This window comes from Patagioenas fasciata, chromosome Z (assembly GCF_037038585.1).
Source record: "Patagioenas fasciata isolate bPatFas1 chromosome Z, bPatFas1.hap1, whole genome shotgun sequence".
Classification (NCBI taxonomy): Eukaryota; Metazoa; Chordata; class Aves; order Columbiformes; family Columbidae; genus Patagioenas; species Patagioenas fasciata.
In genome coordinates, this window is record NC_092560.1 from 80,853,394 (window position 1) to 80,871,799 (window position 18,406).

General features: G+C 35.5%; 1 protein-coding gene across 1 annotated transcript in view; it reads right to left on the reverse strand.

Moving 5' to 3' along the window:
* Positions 1–18,191, reverse strand: part of RIT2 (Ras like without CAAX 2) — a 180,994-nt gene extending 162,803 nt beyond the window's left edge. Inside the window, exon 1 of the mRNA XM_065861039.2 lies at positions 17,891–18,191. Coding sequence (XP_065717111.1) covers positions 17,891–17,993 — 103 coding nt within the window. The 5' untranslated portion in view covers positions 17,994–18,191. The remainder of the gene's footprint in view (positions 1–17,890) is intronic.
* Positions 18,192–18,406: the final 215 nt, after the last annotated feature.

Genomic DNA, 18,406 nt, shown 5'->3' on the forward strand with positions numbered 1-18,406 from the left:
ACTGAACTGACTTTTGTAAAGAACTGGTTTTGGAGCAACTGCACATCATTTTTGAAATGTACAGTATTTATCAGAGGTTGGACTTCCGTTTATTTTTATACAGTAATACCTGCTTTGTAGCTGTACTAATCTGCTGTTAAATGGGATTTGGAGCAGGCTTCATTTGCTTTGAGTCTGCTTGCAAAGGCTAGGTGGTTTACATCTCTCTTCTCTGGAGCCTTCTGGAAACCCATGTAGTCCATCTTTATGCACACCTGAACCCCTTCAGGCTATCTTTTTTTTTTTTTTTTACGTAACTTTATCTGGTGATAAGGTTCAAGAAGGAATGTTGATACCTTTCTCAATATTATTCTTATTTCAGAGGGCTTCAGCTTTTCCATGTTTCTTCTGAAGCTCTGTCTATGCATTGAATATCAGGGTCTGATAGGGTTGGCCAGGAACAGATCAGGAAAACAAGTCTGAGAAATCCCTATGAGTGGTGTACTAGCTACTGTAGAGCAAGAAATTCAGCAATTGCTACTTAAATCAGTTTATTTCTTGGTATTTATTTTTAGGTGTAGTCTAATGGAGAAAGAGACTGAATTGTTGATACTATAAGAAGATCCCACCTGGTTGACTCTCTCAAGGGATGAGATGCCTTGCATAGGAATCTAGATAGACTGGAACACTGGGTAATCATGAATGGCATAAAATCTAACAAGAACAAATGTCAGATTCTGCATCTGGGACAGAGTAATGTTAGACACAAGTACACATTGGAAGAGGAGTGGCTGGAGAGCAGTCCTGCAGAAAGGAATCTGGGGATGCTGTTTGATAGCAGGCCCAGTACGAGATAGCAGCACACCCTGACAGTCAAGGGTGAAAACCATATCCTGGGGTTCATCAGTCAAGAACTTCATTGACAGTATTGTTCTATCTTTGAGAATTCAAACAGAGAAGACACATCTTAAGATATAGGCAGGCCTTCAAATTTAGGTCATTGTATAGAAATCTGAATTTATATGACACCTATTACTGTTATGTCTAAGGATATTCTTTTTTGAAATCTATCATGTGTAAGAAAGTGACAGCGATGACATTGTATAATTCTGCTTTTGGAAGTCTAGCCAGCTGGTGAGGTATCCATTTACATCTGACTAAACATGGCTTCCTGCACAGGTCTGTTAAGTCTGTGAAATTTTAGCAGGATACTGTTCATGCTAGTCACAATATTGGTCAGATGGGACTGGAATTGATGGGTGGTGTCATTAACAGAACTGCATGAATTCATGTCAGCTCCAGTGCTGCCACATTTAGAACATTGCTTCCTTCTTCCTGAACACACACAAAGCACTTGTAAAGATCAAATTTTTTTCCAATAAATGACTCTCATAAGACTTACAAAACTCTGATGTTCGCAAATAAAAAACATGAACAATTCTGCACAAATATGCACACAAAGAAAATAAGCACATGATGTTAATGCTTAGAAAGCATTAGAGATTTAGTATGAGGTAAAAAGTACAACAGAAAAGAATATGACAAGAGCTGTCCTACATTGCAGTGACACAAGCATCGTAATATGACACAGTTTTAGAAATGTAAAGAGAAAATACCTGTTCTTTGCACAACAGAAAAGTTCTGACAAGATTTATCTGTTTAAGCTGAATATATCGTGACAGAGAGAAGCATGGACAAAGAAATGAAGTAATGAGGGTCCAAGAACAAGTAGGTGCATGATTTGAGCTCACATACCTCAGTTATACACCACACTTTCACCTCTGACACATATGCACTAGGTATTTACTCGTATTACAGCAGATGACTCCACCACTTTTTTTTTTTTTTTTTTCCTCATGAAAGTAATTTGTTCAACTCAATTACTGTAGTCAGCCACTAGGTAGTTTAAATTACATATCAGCTGTCTTCTATGCAAAGTTCTCACTTCATTTGTCTCTTTGATTGTTTCATATACCACTTTGTCTTACAAGAGATGACATAAAAGGTATTAGACAACAGCGATTAAATATCACAATTTCTAGGTCTGATGATGTGCAAATTGGACTTCCATTCTGAGAGACAAAAGGCAATCTTGGAAATACGACTTTGTCTTGTGGTTTGGGAGCTTTATGTTAATTTCTTGAAGTTAATACTTGGTTATATAGTTTTCATTTCAGACTTTCCAAAGGATCTGCAGTCAAAACACTACTCCAATTCTTTCAGTTGAAAACTCTGGTGAAAAAAAAGGATCTCAACTGCAAATTTAAAGACAAATGCACATTACAGAGATATTATGATCATGGAAAATACAATTTTAATGTAAATTAATAGGTATCATAATAAATACAAGTACAGTGACACCAAGACAAGACAGAATTTATCTAAGTAGGATAAGAAGTTTGAAAAGAGAATTTTCCTTAAAAAGAAAATTGATGTTGATCTAGGTCTATACATATTTCTGGAAATTTAGTGCATAATATTAAGTGTTATTTACCGTCAGGGCAGAAATAAATTATTTTGCACAACTTACTCCCTTAGACTAATTATGTTTTGTCATTATTTAGGTAATTCAGTATTGTAACAAAATATCTTTATTCCTGCATGAGAGAATGGAAACACAAAATTTTACTTGCTTTCTCCACAGAAATGCCAGAATTGCTACACTCCATAAGGTTTCTGCTTTCTGGAGGGAGTAATTGGCTTGAATACAAAGGGAAAGATCATAAACTACAAAGTATATGTTGTCTTGGGATGAATTTTTCATGCCCCTGCACCACTGACCTGATGAATCAAGTGGCACAGAACAAGAGATCAATCAAGAACAAGTGTCAGCAAAAGTGAGAAGCACAGCAGACAAAGTGATGTCGATGTCAGAAGATATGTCTGTTCCATGAAGCACTGACTGATCTTTCACCAAACTCTCTAAATATGGTGATACTATTTTGAAACTGTTGTTTTAACTTACTTCAGTGAAACTATGAATAACAAGTACGTATCTGGTAAGATTTCTCCACCTGAATGAAAGTAAAGCAAAACCTTGCATCCTGTCAATGTTACATTTCTGGACAACTTAACTACCCTGTGATTAAAAATATTCCTTACAGAGAAGCAGTCTGTTATGTTGCTTCTCCCTTACAAGATTCTTAAAGGAACTTGAAGTAACATGCATTTCATAAAGTACTCTACAAAAATCTAATATACCTACTGCAGACAAAATTAACACTCTAAATAATAAGTGATTCACAGTTTTCTCATGTGTCAAAGTGAAATTGTCTCAGCTGGAAAAATGGATGAAGATAAGATTTCAAGAGGACAACAACTGCTTACTGTTTGTCTTGCTGAAAATAAAAAAAAAGATCATATATCTAACTTGCTTTAACAAAAATAAAATGCAACTGCAATTTTCACCTCTGTGCATGTTGAACACTACTGTATTGGTAAGCATTGGCATTAGAACAGGGAACTTCAAAGTTAAATTTAGTCTGCATGAGCTAAAAGGAACAAGCTCTGTAAACTAGGGACTGAAAAATCTCACATGTCTAATGTCTGAAGAAGACACACTCCACACTGATCAACAGACCATGCATTTTCAACTTAAGAGGGAGCATTATTACCACTGAAATTATAGATGATTTTGACAGAGGAAAAATAACTTCAAAACAGATTCAAATGAAGTCATCATATATATCTCAAATGACTGATCAATTCTGCAACAATAAGAACTGGTACTGCATACCATAATTTATTATGTTTATGAATCCTCCACATCAGTTACAACCACCCCTATCATCATCTGAACTCTGTCTATTCTTGTCTGTCCTTTGAAAACTAGTCATCCTAGTTGTCTAGTCATCCAGGCTTCTCTCAAACAATGGAAAACATTGTCTCGAATTGTGCACTTTGCTCCACCAACTATAAAAAGTACCTACATATCTAGACTCAGAAAATGTTTCCAGAAGCTGAAATTAGGCAAGACGAATTTCAGCACTAGCACCTAAGTTTCTCCCCAGAGAGTTTTCTGGATGTTTCTTTCTGGCAAATCCCAGAGCTGTCTGAATTTAACATCTAATCTGGTCTTTCGCGTTTAAGTCTATCAAAATATAGATTAAACTATTATTTGTCTTCTGGAGTTTCAGTATGGGAGGAATTCTCAGAGAAGAGGAACAAAACATAGCCAAGAAGAAGCTGGCTGTGCCTCCCCAACTACTCAATAATTCAGTAGTTGTAGCAAGTAAGTGTTCACAGTAACTCTTCTGTTTGAGGAGATATACACTGATTTCACTGTTTGTTTAGTTTCTTGAAATGTATTATAGACTCTTTGTCCTTCAATCATTATGTCTAGTTGTATAATCTTTACAGAGTTTGTCTTACTCTTTATCACATTTATCTTAATTTACTCACTGTGATGACATGGACTCTGAAGAAATTGCCGGATTAACTTCAAAGAACTTGTCACCTGGTACGAGTTGCAGAGCTGATGACCCCTTTGGGCATTATCTATTTAAATGTATCATTTGATAGCTTTAAAAAAGTATCCTGCATTTGAAGTTCAGGAAGTTTATTACATACAACAGAAAGCAAATATCTCCCATCTCATTTTACAAATCAGACACAGAAACAGAGAGATGGGGTGTACACTAAACCACGAAACACAGAATAAACTATGGAAATCAGATAAAAAGCTTAGATTCTGTGTTCCAATGATAATGCCAGTTTTTGCCGTTACATAATCAGTAACACCATGTCCCCATGTTCTAGTGTCAGGAGATCAGGAAGCTCAGAGCAGAAGGATATTTACATATACTCATATATTATGCTTGCAATATCTTTCTGAGTTCCACCAGCATACACATCAGCTGCTATAATAACAATACCAGTGATCTGATAGCTACACATCATGCATCTTAAATTATTTTTATAAGTAAATGAACTTATTATTAATCATACAGATTAAAGTCCAGCCACCAGTTTATTGCTCTCTGAGGACTACCAGTTCACTCAAACTGTTTTTGTCTTTTCAGTGTCAAAAAACCACAAACAAACAAACAAACAAACAAACAAAAAACAAAAAACCAACCAAACAAAAAATTCTTTAGAATATGTATGAACCAAGACAGTGACAGGGGAAATAACACAGTCTCAAGATAAAGTCATAAGCACTGCATTAGATTAGATGAATAGTGATTTTCCTTTTTTTGATTGCATATAAGGCTATCAAATTAACTGAAAGAAAGGGAAAAAAAACCTCACCTGCCTTTAATAGCTGGTGCTTCAGTCAGTCTTGTCCACTGTGCATTTTGATACTGACTGCTGGGTTTGGAAGATAAGTGCTAGCAATCTTTGAGAATTACCATTCAAAACTAGCCATTGCCTACCAAAGAGCAGATCTAAAGATTTGCCAAGAATCCTGGTGAAACCAAGAGAGTACCATGCTTTGAAAAAACAACACCTGTCTCCTCGGAACTACTGCTTACTTCCAGAGTGGCATAAAATGTTACTTATGCTGACCCACCTTCTGCCATTGCTGATTTAATGATACTATAAATACGATGTTCCTCTTTTCAACTAAAAACAAACAAACAAACAAACAAAAAAAAACCCCAAACAAACAAAAAAACAGCAATCCAGAAACTTCCTCCTGTTTGAAAAAGCTACAAGAACTCTGTCAGTCCCTTAGCAGCTGAATAGAAGTATTCATCTGTATTAAGTACTGGTGTTCCCCAGAAACATGTGAGGCATCTGGATTACAAATATTTCTAGACCACTGTGTGTGCACTGCAGATATGGCCTACAAATAAACCATACATGCACAAGGTGTACAGTAGAAATGCCTCCTTGCCAGTGAGATTCCCATTGGCAGTTAGATTCCAAATACGACATTTCTAAAAAAAAATGAGGGAACATGGAAATACCAGATAGTTTTTCAACAATAAAATCATAAACAAGGAGGAAAGAGAAGTAAAACAATGTTGGCCCCCACTTGCTTTGTGGCCTCTAATAGCAATTCAACAAAACAGAAGAGCATGGCAGTACCAACATATGGTTAATGATGCCACAGACACAAACTACAAAGAAAAATTGAATCTCCTTCACTGGTTTTCAGACTACAAATTGCTGTCCTGGGTCTGTCTGGAATGGAGATAATTTTCTACATGGCAGCCTGTATGGTGTCATGTGTTGAATCTGTGACTAAACCAATGCTGATAACACACTGATGTTTTGGGTATTACTCAACATCACTTTCACAGCACCAACGCTTTTTCTTTTTCTCACTATGCCCTCACTGAGTAGGCTTAGGATAGGCAATAAACAGGGGGAAGACACAGCTGAGACAAAGATCAATATCCAGATCCCATGGTGTCATAGTGTCATACACAGAAAGAAAAGCTCAAGGAAAGCAGGAGGAAGCGGAGACATACATGGTTCTGGCACTTGTATTCCCAAGTAACAATTATGTGTGTTGAGCTCCAGCTTTTCAGGAAGTGGCTAAAAATTTGCCTGGCCATGGGAAGCAGTGCATAAATTCTTAATTTTTCCTCGCTTGTGCACATAGCTTTTGCTTCAACTGTTAAACCTTTGTCTTGAGACACAAGCCTTCTCTGCATCCCCTTTCTCTTTCTTATAGGAAAAGGCAATGAGCAAGTGGTTGTGTGGGTGTCCGGCTGTTGGATGAGGTCAATCCACCATAATTGCATACCAAAACTTCTGTCTTTAACTTTAGAATTTTTTCTGTAACCCAGGAACATTTATCCTGTTAGTTATTCTCTTCCATAATGTATCAAACTCAAAACATGCTCGAGATTCCTTGTCCTTCAAATTCTGTTATAAGTTGTGTTATAATATTTGGTGGACACAATACTGTTTGATACTTCTTCCTAAACCTACTGAAATTATTGGAGTAATTCTTATGTCTTCTCATCTGTCTTCTCCATCCTATTTAACCATGCACTGCTTTAACTATTTTAATACAGATATCTGAGTGGATAGGGGTCAAGGCATTTTATGTTAATTTCAAACAGACAGTTTAGGAACAAATGGAGATTTCTTTCTTCAGCTGTATATTTCCTCTTTCTCTCCCCTCCACACCTACTCTGATATGAGTGCCTTCTCCATTAATATGCAGTCATTCAGATGGAACTCTCAGAATATAAAAAAAAAGAGATATATTCTTTCTGCTCCACTGCTAAGGTCAAGCAAAGAGTCTGTATTAAGCTGCTGGTTTTCTTTGTGATTTGTGAGGCATCACAAAACACAAATTTCATTCCTACTCTCTCTTCATCTCTTCCTTTAAATGCCACAATACTGACAGTAGTCACTGAGCTGAACAGATATGACACAGAACATAACGATGGAACGAATAAGGCCCATACTATCTTTGTTTTCCAGTGCTGAAGTAAACAAATATGTATTTGGTTAGCTACTGATAGTTCTGAAGATAGGTAAGTTTTTAACACTCTTTCATTGTGGGAAACTAATCATATGTTGAAAATCCTGAAATTAATATAAACTTAGAAATAAACTAGAAATACAAAAAAATTAAATTGGGAATAGGAACACAATTTCACAAGAGGTTATCAATCTAAGCCATTCAAAACTGCCACATTCCTGGCAAAATATTTTATTAGCAGTAAATACACTTAAAATAAATTTATGAGAAAGATAAAAAGAATATCGAAAGATAGCATTGGCTACACAGACTGTGCTAACATAAACAGGTGGCATTTTACATTTCCCACATCCCTCATAAATTCTACCATATGCTTGAAGGGAAAGCCTGCAAGAAAGAGAAAAGTGGGAGGAAGAAATTAGAACTCAGAAGCAAGTAATTCTATCACCAATCTCTTAATGACTTCTTAGCAACCCGTCATGCACTAAACCTGAGAAGAATTATTCATGGTATTTGTCTATTGTATTGAACTTGAACTGTGAGCAAGGGAAACCTTTGATTCCCCCAGGAGCTTTCATCACAGTGCAAGCTGGTATTCTGTCTACGTAGGTCATTACCTGAGCAATGATGTCTACTACAGCCTATCTACTCTGTTCCCAATCCACATACTGCTATTTGTTGTGACTAAATTAACATCAGGGATGTCAACGATATTCCCATGAGTTCCAATCCTGTATTCACTGCCTACAGTTTTTATCAACTTCATTTGAGATGCTCATATTCAGGAAGGGTACAGTTAAAAAATTATTGGGAAAAAAAAAAAAAAAGAAATCAAATTTCTGTGTTTTTCCTGCGTATAGACAAGCAGAAATATACTTCATTCACAATTTTATTAATGTCTTCTAGTTACACCAACCTAAAGTATCCCAAAATATAAAACTAGTTTAACTAATACTCAATAAAATAATACTTGAAAATGAATATACTAATACAATACTAATACTCATCCAACAGGTACAGTAATGCTTTAGTAAAACATGATGCAGCTTTGCAAATTAATTTGATACATAGTTCTTTTTACTTAAATGACATTGAGGAATAAGGGCTTTCTGTCACCAAATAAATCTATTCTTTAACTCTACTGTCACTGTCAATCAGTAGAAGTGGTTATCTCACTGGGTTTTATAGAGCTTTCTATAATTCTTTGAATAACACATTGGCACTAACAACTATTTTTCTTAAAGACTGAAAATGTTTGTTACTTTACACTTACATAAATCTTGCATGAGTGAGTTTCAAAGATATGTGTATTTAAATCTGTTTATAGTCACTGGCATTTTGTTTTGATTTTTCCTCCTACCACCATTTGTCCACATTCAATTATAGGGAGGTAACTATGTCTTTGTAGGCAAGAGTGCTGAGCAGTAAAGTTATGGATAAGAGTGATGCATCAAGTGGATCACAAAGAATAAGAGAAAGAATATAGAAATACATATATTTTTGCTTTGTATCTTGACAGTTTTCTGAGACTGCAGAAGAACAGAACTTAATTTTATTTCCTGACACTCAGTGAAATGTATCCCTGGTACCACTGTGATTATCTGATTTGAGATTTTGGTGTGTGGAGGGATCTAACTTTTCAAACACCAGAGAAGAGTCTGACCAATGCTGTGCCTCCCACCATTTTCACTAGGTGCTTAGTATTCCTAAGGCTGGGACCCACAAACTGCTCTCAGTTTTGGATGATGGTAAGAAGCAGCACCACTTTGCCTGGCACCCCATAAATTTATATTCGTGTTAGATTCATGGAATCTTGTCCATGGCTGCAGCAAACTTCTACAGAACCTGAAGACTTGCAAAAAAAAGACGAGTTTTGCTGCTGCATCTCCAGCTTCCTATTCTAGAAAGCTAGTATATGAGAAACACAGGATGAGAAGTCACAGAGGCAGAAGAAAGATGAACTAATGGGACCTCTGTATACCTTTTGCCCATCAGTACTTGCAGAAGGTGTTGGGATATAACCATTGGCCAGTAGCGACTACTAGCATAAGCACAGTGAAAAGACAGCATCTGAAACCAATGTTCTTTGAAGTATGAACTGCTGCCCTTTCCTTCTATCCTTTTACTCCCTAACCATTGCTTTTACCCATCTTCATCTAGTTTTCTGTTTTTCTTCAGTGTTTTTCTTATGCCTCTATTTTTTTTCTCATTTGTTGTTCTCTGTTTGTTGTTGACATCTGTTACTTTTCCCCCTTCTACTGCTTGGTTTGTATCTTTTGCATCTTCTGTTTTTCTTTCCTCCTAACCAGTTGCCATTTCAACCATGTTATCTGAAAAAAAAAAAAAGTGGAAGCTTATACGATTTACTATTTATGTCAGACATGTTCAAGTATCTTGGTCCATTTTCATGAAAGAAAAATCTGAAAAAAGCATCTTTTGACTACCACTTTCATAAAAACAGATCAGTAAACAGAATATCTGCTGTTAGGGAGACTATGATTCAAATTCACAGCTAATATGAGACAATGGGAAATTCACTGAAACTTCTGTAAGTGAAAGAAAGGCATAGGAAACTGGGTTTCTGAAACTCATGGAGGGCTACTTGATTATTTTGATAGATTGATCTTTCTTCTCCCCAATTTCCAATAGAGAAATAAAATATCTGTAGAGCATGCTTACAAAGAGAAGAAGACCTGATGAGACCCAGGAATACATTATCTGGCTGTAGGCAATGGCAGATAGTGTACAAATCAGATCTCTGGTACAGTGTGTGTGTTGGGTGAGCAGATGACCCCACCACCAGGCAACCCAAGTAAGATTACTCACCATGTAGAAAACGTCTAAAGATGACTTTTTATTCAAATTGAGAGAGGAATGTCTTTTCTATTTAAGAAAGTTTCAGACAAAATTTTAGAGAAGGGGAAATTTTGCAATCTGTATTGAAGAAACTAGATTTCTGTTGATGTAAAACAATCAAGAATTTGACAGTACTTGGGTTTGGCTTTGAACACTCTGAATAAAGATCTGAAACAATGGTACATATTTTGCAGGCTGGTAAAGAGATGTTTCTGTAAAGAGACTGTAGATCCTGTCCAGCAGGCAACAGATCAGTACAACAAGCTGTCATGCAGGTAGTAGGCAAACAAAATTACTAAAGGAATCACAGGATCTGACATAAATTTGAAGTAGAGTTCTTTTATTCTGTGCCTGTGAAAATGGATGACAATTACAGAATTACAAAACTGCACAATGAGGTTGCAAGGGAAGAAATTCAACAACTCTTTTCGTAGCTGTAGTCAATGTAGGGTAAAGAAGAGTTACGTGTATCCGTCTCTTAGATGTTTAGTTTTTGCTTTACAAAAGCCTATGAAAATAATTTTTAAAACCTATAACCATCTGTGGATCCAGCTTTGGATTCTCTGAAATAACTAGCTTAGTTCTTATTTTTTACCTGACTGAAAAGATAAAACACTGCTTTATAACAAGTAACTGAGTTGAAAACATGCCTCTTTAAGAGGCCAGAATAATGAAACAAAGTGGTTTTAGCCAGTGTCACCACGGGGATCTGGTTAGTAGTCCATCAGGAAATCATCATAGCTTGTACCAAAGTGTCCTCTCAAGACAGCAAGACCTCTGAAACCGGGAGTCTGCACAATGCTTTGGTAAGATTCAATATCTGCCAGTGGATCTGTGTGAACAGAGGAATGCAAGAAAATAAAATGGGAATCATAGCAGGAAAAGAGATAAAAGCAGGAACAGAAGGAAAAAAAAAATATATATATATCTTTCCTAAATGTGTTTTTAAGATTGTCCCTAATGGATTTAATCTCATCCAAATTCTAGGAGATAGCATGTGCCAGAAATGCTGCAGATGGCTCAGCTCTGCAGCGGGGATGGCTTGGAAGGGAAACAGTTTCTGTAGCTGCCTCACAGACTGTTTACAGCAAAGACACTGCAGTGCCCAGTCATTGTCATGAAACAGTGCTTGTTCCCTTATTTGATACTTCAGTTTGGGCAATTTAAAATGGCAGACTTGTGTGTGGTCAAAACCAGGAATGCCCTTGATAGTTCAATTCCTGTTGTGGAGGAAGAGCCCAGAAGGATAAAATATATGGAATTGTAGAATTCAAGTAATCACTAGAGATGTGATAGCACAGACGACTATGTTTGAGAAACAGCAAGTAATTTAAGGGTTTCTACAGGTATTTCCCTGTATGTGATCTCTGTGAATTATACCTGAACAAAACAACACATTATTCTCAAAGAAATAAAAGAGGATTGTGAAGAGGAAACCAGTAAGTTGTCTTGCTTGTAGTAAGAACACTAATAGAATAACATGTGATTTTTTTGAATTAATATTCATAAAATGATGTTAAAATATTAGAGTACTCAAATTAAGGATACAAAATGCTCTGAGAAGGAAAGTAAGCTTCTATTGGCGAGATTTCAGATGCTCAATGTCTTGAAGAGAAAGAAGAACAACATGTCTATCAATATTATTGTCTATAGGCATTAAGATAGTAAAGTAAGAGAATAGGGAGTTTTTCAAAGTTGTTGACGAAGAAGTCATAAGATAAAGTGGCTAGAAGCTGGAATTAGATGAATTTGAGCTTGAAACTAATTCAATAACCTATCTTTGAAAATAATTCAAACGTAAGAACAGTTTCGTTTTCACAGATCACAAACATATTAGGATTCTGCATTTATAAATTCTCCAATGCTTAATGTGGTTTATGGGGAAAACTGTAAGTTTCCTATACACAGGGATGTGGTTGTCGGGCATTGGTGGGCCTTCTCTACAATGCTTTTTGCTTTTTTTTTTTTTCATGGAGAAAATACAACCTACGCCACCATCAATATGCATATAAGTTTTGTAATTTTACATTAAAACTATGACTGTATTTCAATTTACAGCATCCCAGACATGACAAATTTGGCTGGTTGCTTACAGTGTTCAGTTAGGATTTTTTTCTCCGTGGATGTGTAATTGTCTAGAAGTATTCCTATGTCTTTTGGGCTGTACTACTATTAGTATTCTGTTGTTTCTTCCTTATTCTGTTGTTTCTTCCTTTCCCAACCTTGCATTAACATCAGGTCAGAGCTGATCACAGGTCACACTCAGTACTATGACCAAGGGAATTTATATGTCATTTTGAATGATCAATATCCTTATGCTTTCAGAGCAATTACTAAGCAAGGAAGTTTTTCTCTGGTCAACAAATGGATGTAATTTATTCCTTCCCATTATAAAAAATATTTTTCTTCATTTAAATGAGTACAAATAATTATTTCCCTGAAATTCTCAGGGTCTTATACTTGGCCTTAAAAATCTGAATTACTTTTTTTTCATACAGAGGATGATGAGGGAAAATCATTTATTTTCAGTGAGATAGAGGTGTATGTCTTTATTAATTGAGGATCTCAAGATGGATATTTTCACAGTCACAGGAGAAGCAGCACCAAATTAAACATCAAAAACTACACTTATAATGACTTCTGGGGAAAAAAAAAAGAATTTGTTTTGCCTTAAGTGTAATTTACAGCTTGTCTAGACACTTGAAAGACTACTTTTTTACCTTGACTCATACTGAGCAGTAACTTAATCCTCCACCTTCGTTCTGTCTATTTATTTAGCTCAAAAGATAATGGAAGGCCAGACTCTTTCCCTTGATCCATTTACCAGGCATTTAGGGAGGTGTAGCTGTACCTGAGAGTATATTGGCAGAAAAAAATAAACAGCAACAACAAAAATAATGGAATCTGTGCTTTTGCTTATCTTCTTCCACTGGATTATGTGCTAATTTAATAAAGAGATTGAGTGGCACAGTTCTCCAGGACACAGTCCATGGTATGACCTCTATTTACTGAGGAATCCTGTTATGAGGAAACATTTGAAATGGACACATACAGAAATTGCTTTGTCTATGCAAAATAAGAGGTAACCCTAATAATAATAATTAAAAAAAAAAAGGCAAAAAAATTAAAAAAAAATCAAAACAAATTTGGCTGTTGAATGTAATTCTTAGGACAGAAATTCGCATATCACAAAAATCATTGTTGTTCTATCATTGTTGTTTTCACACACCTTGGAACTTATTTTGTAATGTATGTATGAATGACTTCCTGAAATTATTTGGATGAGTCACCTGAGTCTGTGGAGATATGGAGTAAGCATGTCTCCCTCAACCAGAACAGTCAGAGAAATACAATTCTTCAGACTCTTCCTCTAACAGTCCTAAAAGAATCTTCACCTCTTTGATTTTTTTTTTTTTAATTATTGAAGCCTAGAAATATTTATTGAAGTATTTTCCAAACCTGTATATAAAAACTAAAAAATGCATCAGTTTTTAAAAAACTCCTGGGTTAATTATTTGATAATCCCTTCAATAAACTGGCAATTAGTCTGAGAAATAAATACTGAAAAATGCACATTATCTCTTACGTCAAGAAATATAAAAGAAAACAAGCAAACAAAAAACTTACTAGCAACAATTACTTAGTTTTTGAACTTTATAAAAATTCCTTTTCTCATCTGAAATACAACTTTCTCAGGACAAGTAACATGAAATTCACTTTGCAGCATGACATTCCTTCTATAGATAAACATGTGATTCGATTTACCAAGAATAACAGTAAATCACCTTCACCTTTAAATAAATTCATTAGGGAAGACCAAACAAACAAACAAGCAAAAAAAAACCTTATAATAACATTATCATTCAGTCAAGTAAATGAATATAAAGTCAGATTATGGTAAAATCTGATCAGTATTTGAAGGATACCTGGGTAATAACAATTTTTCTTTAGACAGAGGTTTTCTGTTTTACTCAGTTGCACAGGTACATCGATTTGGTTCCTTTTGGTAGCCACTGTTCAATCCATCACTTAATTATTGCTAATTTTTTGCCAAATATACTGCAGTTAATTATCGTTATCAGGATAATTAGTTTGCTAAATATAAGTTAGCAATGCATGGTCTCTGGATTTAGAAGCTCTTTTGTGCATATTTTTTGTAAAACTGAAAAATAAAGCTAAACCCAGAAGTCTGAGCTTCATCAGACTAAGGACCATAAGAGTACTTGGTTAACTGTCCAGATGTAGATCTCTGAAGGTATTTTTCAGCAAAACCCATTTCAAACCCACTAACATTCTTAGGGTTTAAACCTTGTGTCAGACAGCTTCAGGTAGGTTTGAATTGTACTGAGCTTACCTGAGATTTGTCATTAAACCAGAGTAGACCAAGTGTCAAAATTCATTTTTAATTGAAATTGAAGTATCACTAGAAATGTGTAATTTTGATATGGACTATAATCAGATGAGAGCCAGTGAAAAAAGTATTTTTATTTCATTTTATTTAGTTTCAGTTTAATTCTTGTTTCAAGCCTGATTTTGCTCTGATTTGCTCTGTATAGCTGTTCTTGAGGTCAGACACATCTTACACTGAGTAATAAATTAGCATATTGCTCTGGAAACAAAAATAGTTCTATTGTTAGAGGTCTTAGAAAAGATAACACATTCTAGAGAACCTATAATTTATAACTAAAGTACAGAAATTAATGACCAAAAAAATTTACATATAGCTTTGTATTTTCTTTATTTAACACCGCTATTACCTGTTTGTTCCAAACACTGGGTTAGAAGTGGTGTTTTTTCCTCCTATGAAATAGTAGCAGATATTTTCCTTTTTTTCTGGTGTTGATTTTGGAATGTGAGGACCCTTAAGTAACAATTCTTAAACCATCTGCAGTTTGCGCATCATGACTCTGAATGTGGTGGGTATCAGACTTGGATGTGCTGAGTTTATTTCATATTACCAGTTCCTGTGAAATTTCTAGTACATTGAATATCCCAAATAACAGGAGGTTAGCTGTCCTCCTGGATTTTCTGCCACCTTAGAGCACAGAACTCAAGAGATAATCCTGACAAACCAAAGTAAATGTTCTATAAACACCAATGTCTAAAGAATATTTTTGGTGTCCTTTTCCTCATTCTCCTTTCTCATTCTCAGCCCCTTGTAATAAGCATGCAATTTTCAACGTGAAGACATCCATACATACAGTATGACCTGGACATCAAAAGAGCAGAAAAGGGTGGGAAACAAGATCGAAATACCCAAGGGTTCTCCAGAAGTGAACTATGTCCAGGGCAAAAATAATTCTTCTAAATTTTCTGCAGGTTAATTTCAGAAGGAAAACTCATTCCAAACCTGAATTATTTAATATTGAACAAAATGAGGAATGGAAAGGATTTTATCCAAAAAAGGTTTCCCACTCAGCAACTTAACATTAGTTGTTCTTTCTTTTATCATGACCTAAAAAGTGAAGGAGAAAAATGGGAAAAAAGAAATGCCTCATACCATATATTACTTATCTGTAAAACTATGAATTAGAAATTGAACTTATTTTTAATCTCTTGTTCTTAATCTACTCTGACCCTTTTATGGTTGAATTCATGATTTTGTGGACCAAGTGAATATAGGTGATTAGGGGAAAGCAAAGCTCATCTTGGAGAATGATGGTATTCATTCAGATTTTTTTTCTCCTTTTAATCCAGGGTAAATTAATCCTGCCTATAAAACAAACAGAAGGAATTTATGGAATTGTATCTCTTTTTCCTGATCTCTATCAGAATTTGATCAGTTGGACTATCTTTCAGGTTTTTACAGGAATATTTCATGCTTATTCCACATTGGAAGTTCAGAATCAATAAATTATGAACTGTCCACCTCTTTCATTCTAGACCTAATTCTCAAGAGTTTTCCCCCAGAAGTTTCACTTTTGTGAAAACAATGGAAAATATTCATTAAGCCCGTTGAATGTCATAACTATCCACTTCATCTTATTTTTATTTCTCTAAGACCACACAGATGCCCAACTCTTCTCAAATATCTATGTGGTACTCAGCTTTGAGATTGTATCATTAGCTTGTGTAATCCACAAATTTGAAGACTTTATCCTCATGAAATCAACAGCTATTGTTTTCTGAAAAAGGATATTTGAATAAACTTCATTTGTGCTTTAAAACTCTTATCTAATAGCAAATGGGAACTCTAAAATTTCCTCAATGTGCACACGAAATTTGGTTGTTATGATTCAGTTCTACTATTCATATGGTACAGTTTGTAACATCTTTTGTTTTGGTGAATGACTCTTCAAAATGACATAATTCTTACAATAATATGTTTGATGTGTGGGAAAAATTGCTGCCGTCTTTTGGATGTATTCAGGGAAAAAAAAAAAAAAAGATTATATTTTACTGAAGTTCCAACTGACACATCCCAGATACCTGCTTTACCATGGAAAATATAATTTGAAATTGCAGAACTTTACTCTGAGATAACCAATAATTTCTCCTTTTCCATTTTCTATAGCGATCATAGAATAACATCTGTGCAAGAACTGTTTGCTTGGCTAAGCAATACTTACAGAATATAGCTTTCACTGAAAGATGTGCCACTGAAGTTGAAGACAAACATAACAACAAAACAGAGACTATAGGTACAGAGGAGAAATTATACCCACTCCCAATATTTAATTTTTTGCATCTATACCTTGTCTTGCTTGAATAGGAAATAAAACTTGTTTGATCTATACAATTATTATAGATCAGTGTCACAGCATATTTATCCTGAAATTTCATTGGAAACTAGCCTGGATTATCATATTATTTTGTTGTTGTTTGTTTTCTTCTTTCCTTTTTATTTTGTATTTCCAGAAGATATAATCAAATGCTTGTTGTGTGGCCAGCTCAATACACTGGCTTCTGAGACAAACACTACAGATTTAGCAAAGTCTTTTTAAGAAAAGAGAATGCTAGTGTCAGTGAGAATAAATCAAAGGTGATAATATCTGGGAAAAAAGAAAACATCGTCTGGAGAAAATAATGACTCCTCTGAAGAGATACCATTGTCAGGTACTAGCATATCTTGCCAGCACTGGACAGTAATATTAAAATATGCTGCAAATCTACCTTGTTGCCTGGTGTGAGACTCAGACATGCATTCTGTAACTGTCCAGACAGGAAAGGAGACTAACACCAGCTGAGTCATAATGACACTCAGAAAAAAAGTCAAAAGAAGATATGGAAAAGAAAACAGAGTCACTATAGACATCCTCCACACTTCACACTATACAGCTGACTTTGGGGTTAGTTTCATTTCTGGCTGAGCACAGGGACCAGCAGGCCAACAAGTTATATCCACACTATCCAGCAAACCAACACCCCTTGCAAAGTGTGAGTGACATGACCACTTGTTTTAAATAACAGCAAACTGAACACTCTCCCCTCATATACTGTGGAGTCAAGACTAGTTTTACAAAAATATTCAATTAAAAGGGTTTATAACGTTGCAGTCCCTAAGAAATTAAGCTGACTCATTGCCCCAATCACAAATTATAGTATTTAATCCAAGCCACGTGCAAGAGAAAGAGCAATGCAATTCCTCATTAAACAACATTATTTTTCTGTAAACTTCATACTCCAAATTCACCCCTTCTCCCCAAAATTGCTGTTGCTCAAACTTACCGCTTTTGCCAACTCCCCCTGCTCCTAGCATCACCACCTTGTACTCTCTGGAGCCTGTTGAAGCATTGCTGGAAGAGCTGATCACTTCATTTTCTAGCTCCATCTTGCACGAGGCAGGAGAAGGGAGCAAAAGGGAAGAAAAAGCAACGGGCAGGTGCTTTCTCTGATCTTAAGCAACTATGTGTTAGGAAAAAAAAAAAAAATAGGCAGATAGGGAAGGTATAATACAAAAGATACGATTTATCACTCTCACACTTGCTGCCGTGCCTGTGTTAGCTGAAGAAGGTCTCATAGCAACCACTTCAACAGCTTCCAATAAAAATCTTTCTCTGCCTCCTCCCAGCTCGGTATCGTTCTCTGTGTTTCTCTTCCTGGACAGAAGCAGTTTTGTGAGACTCAAGAGCCCTGATACCTCTGGGTGTTGCTGTGTCATTGGAATCAAATTGAGCAGAGTCTCCAGAAAAATAATATGGATCACAATTTTTAATTACGATTCTTGTAATTCCATGTAGCACT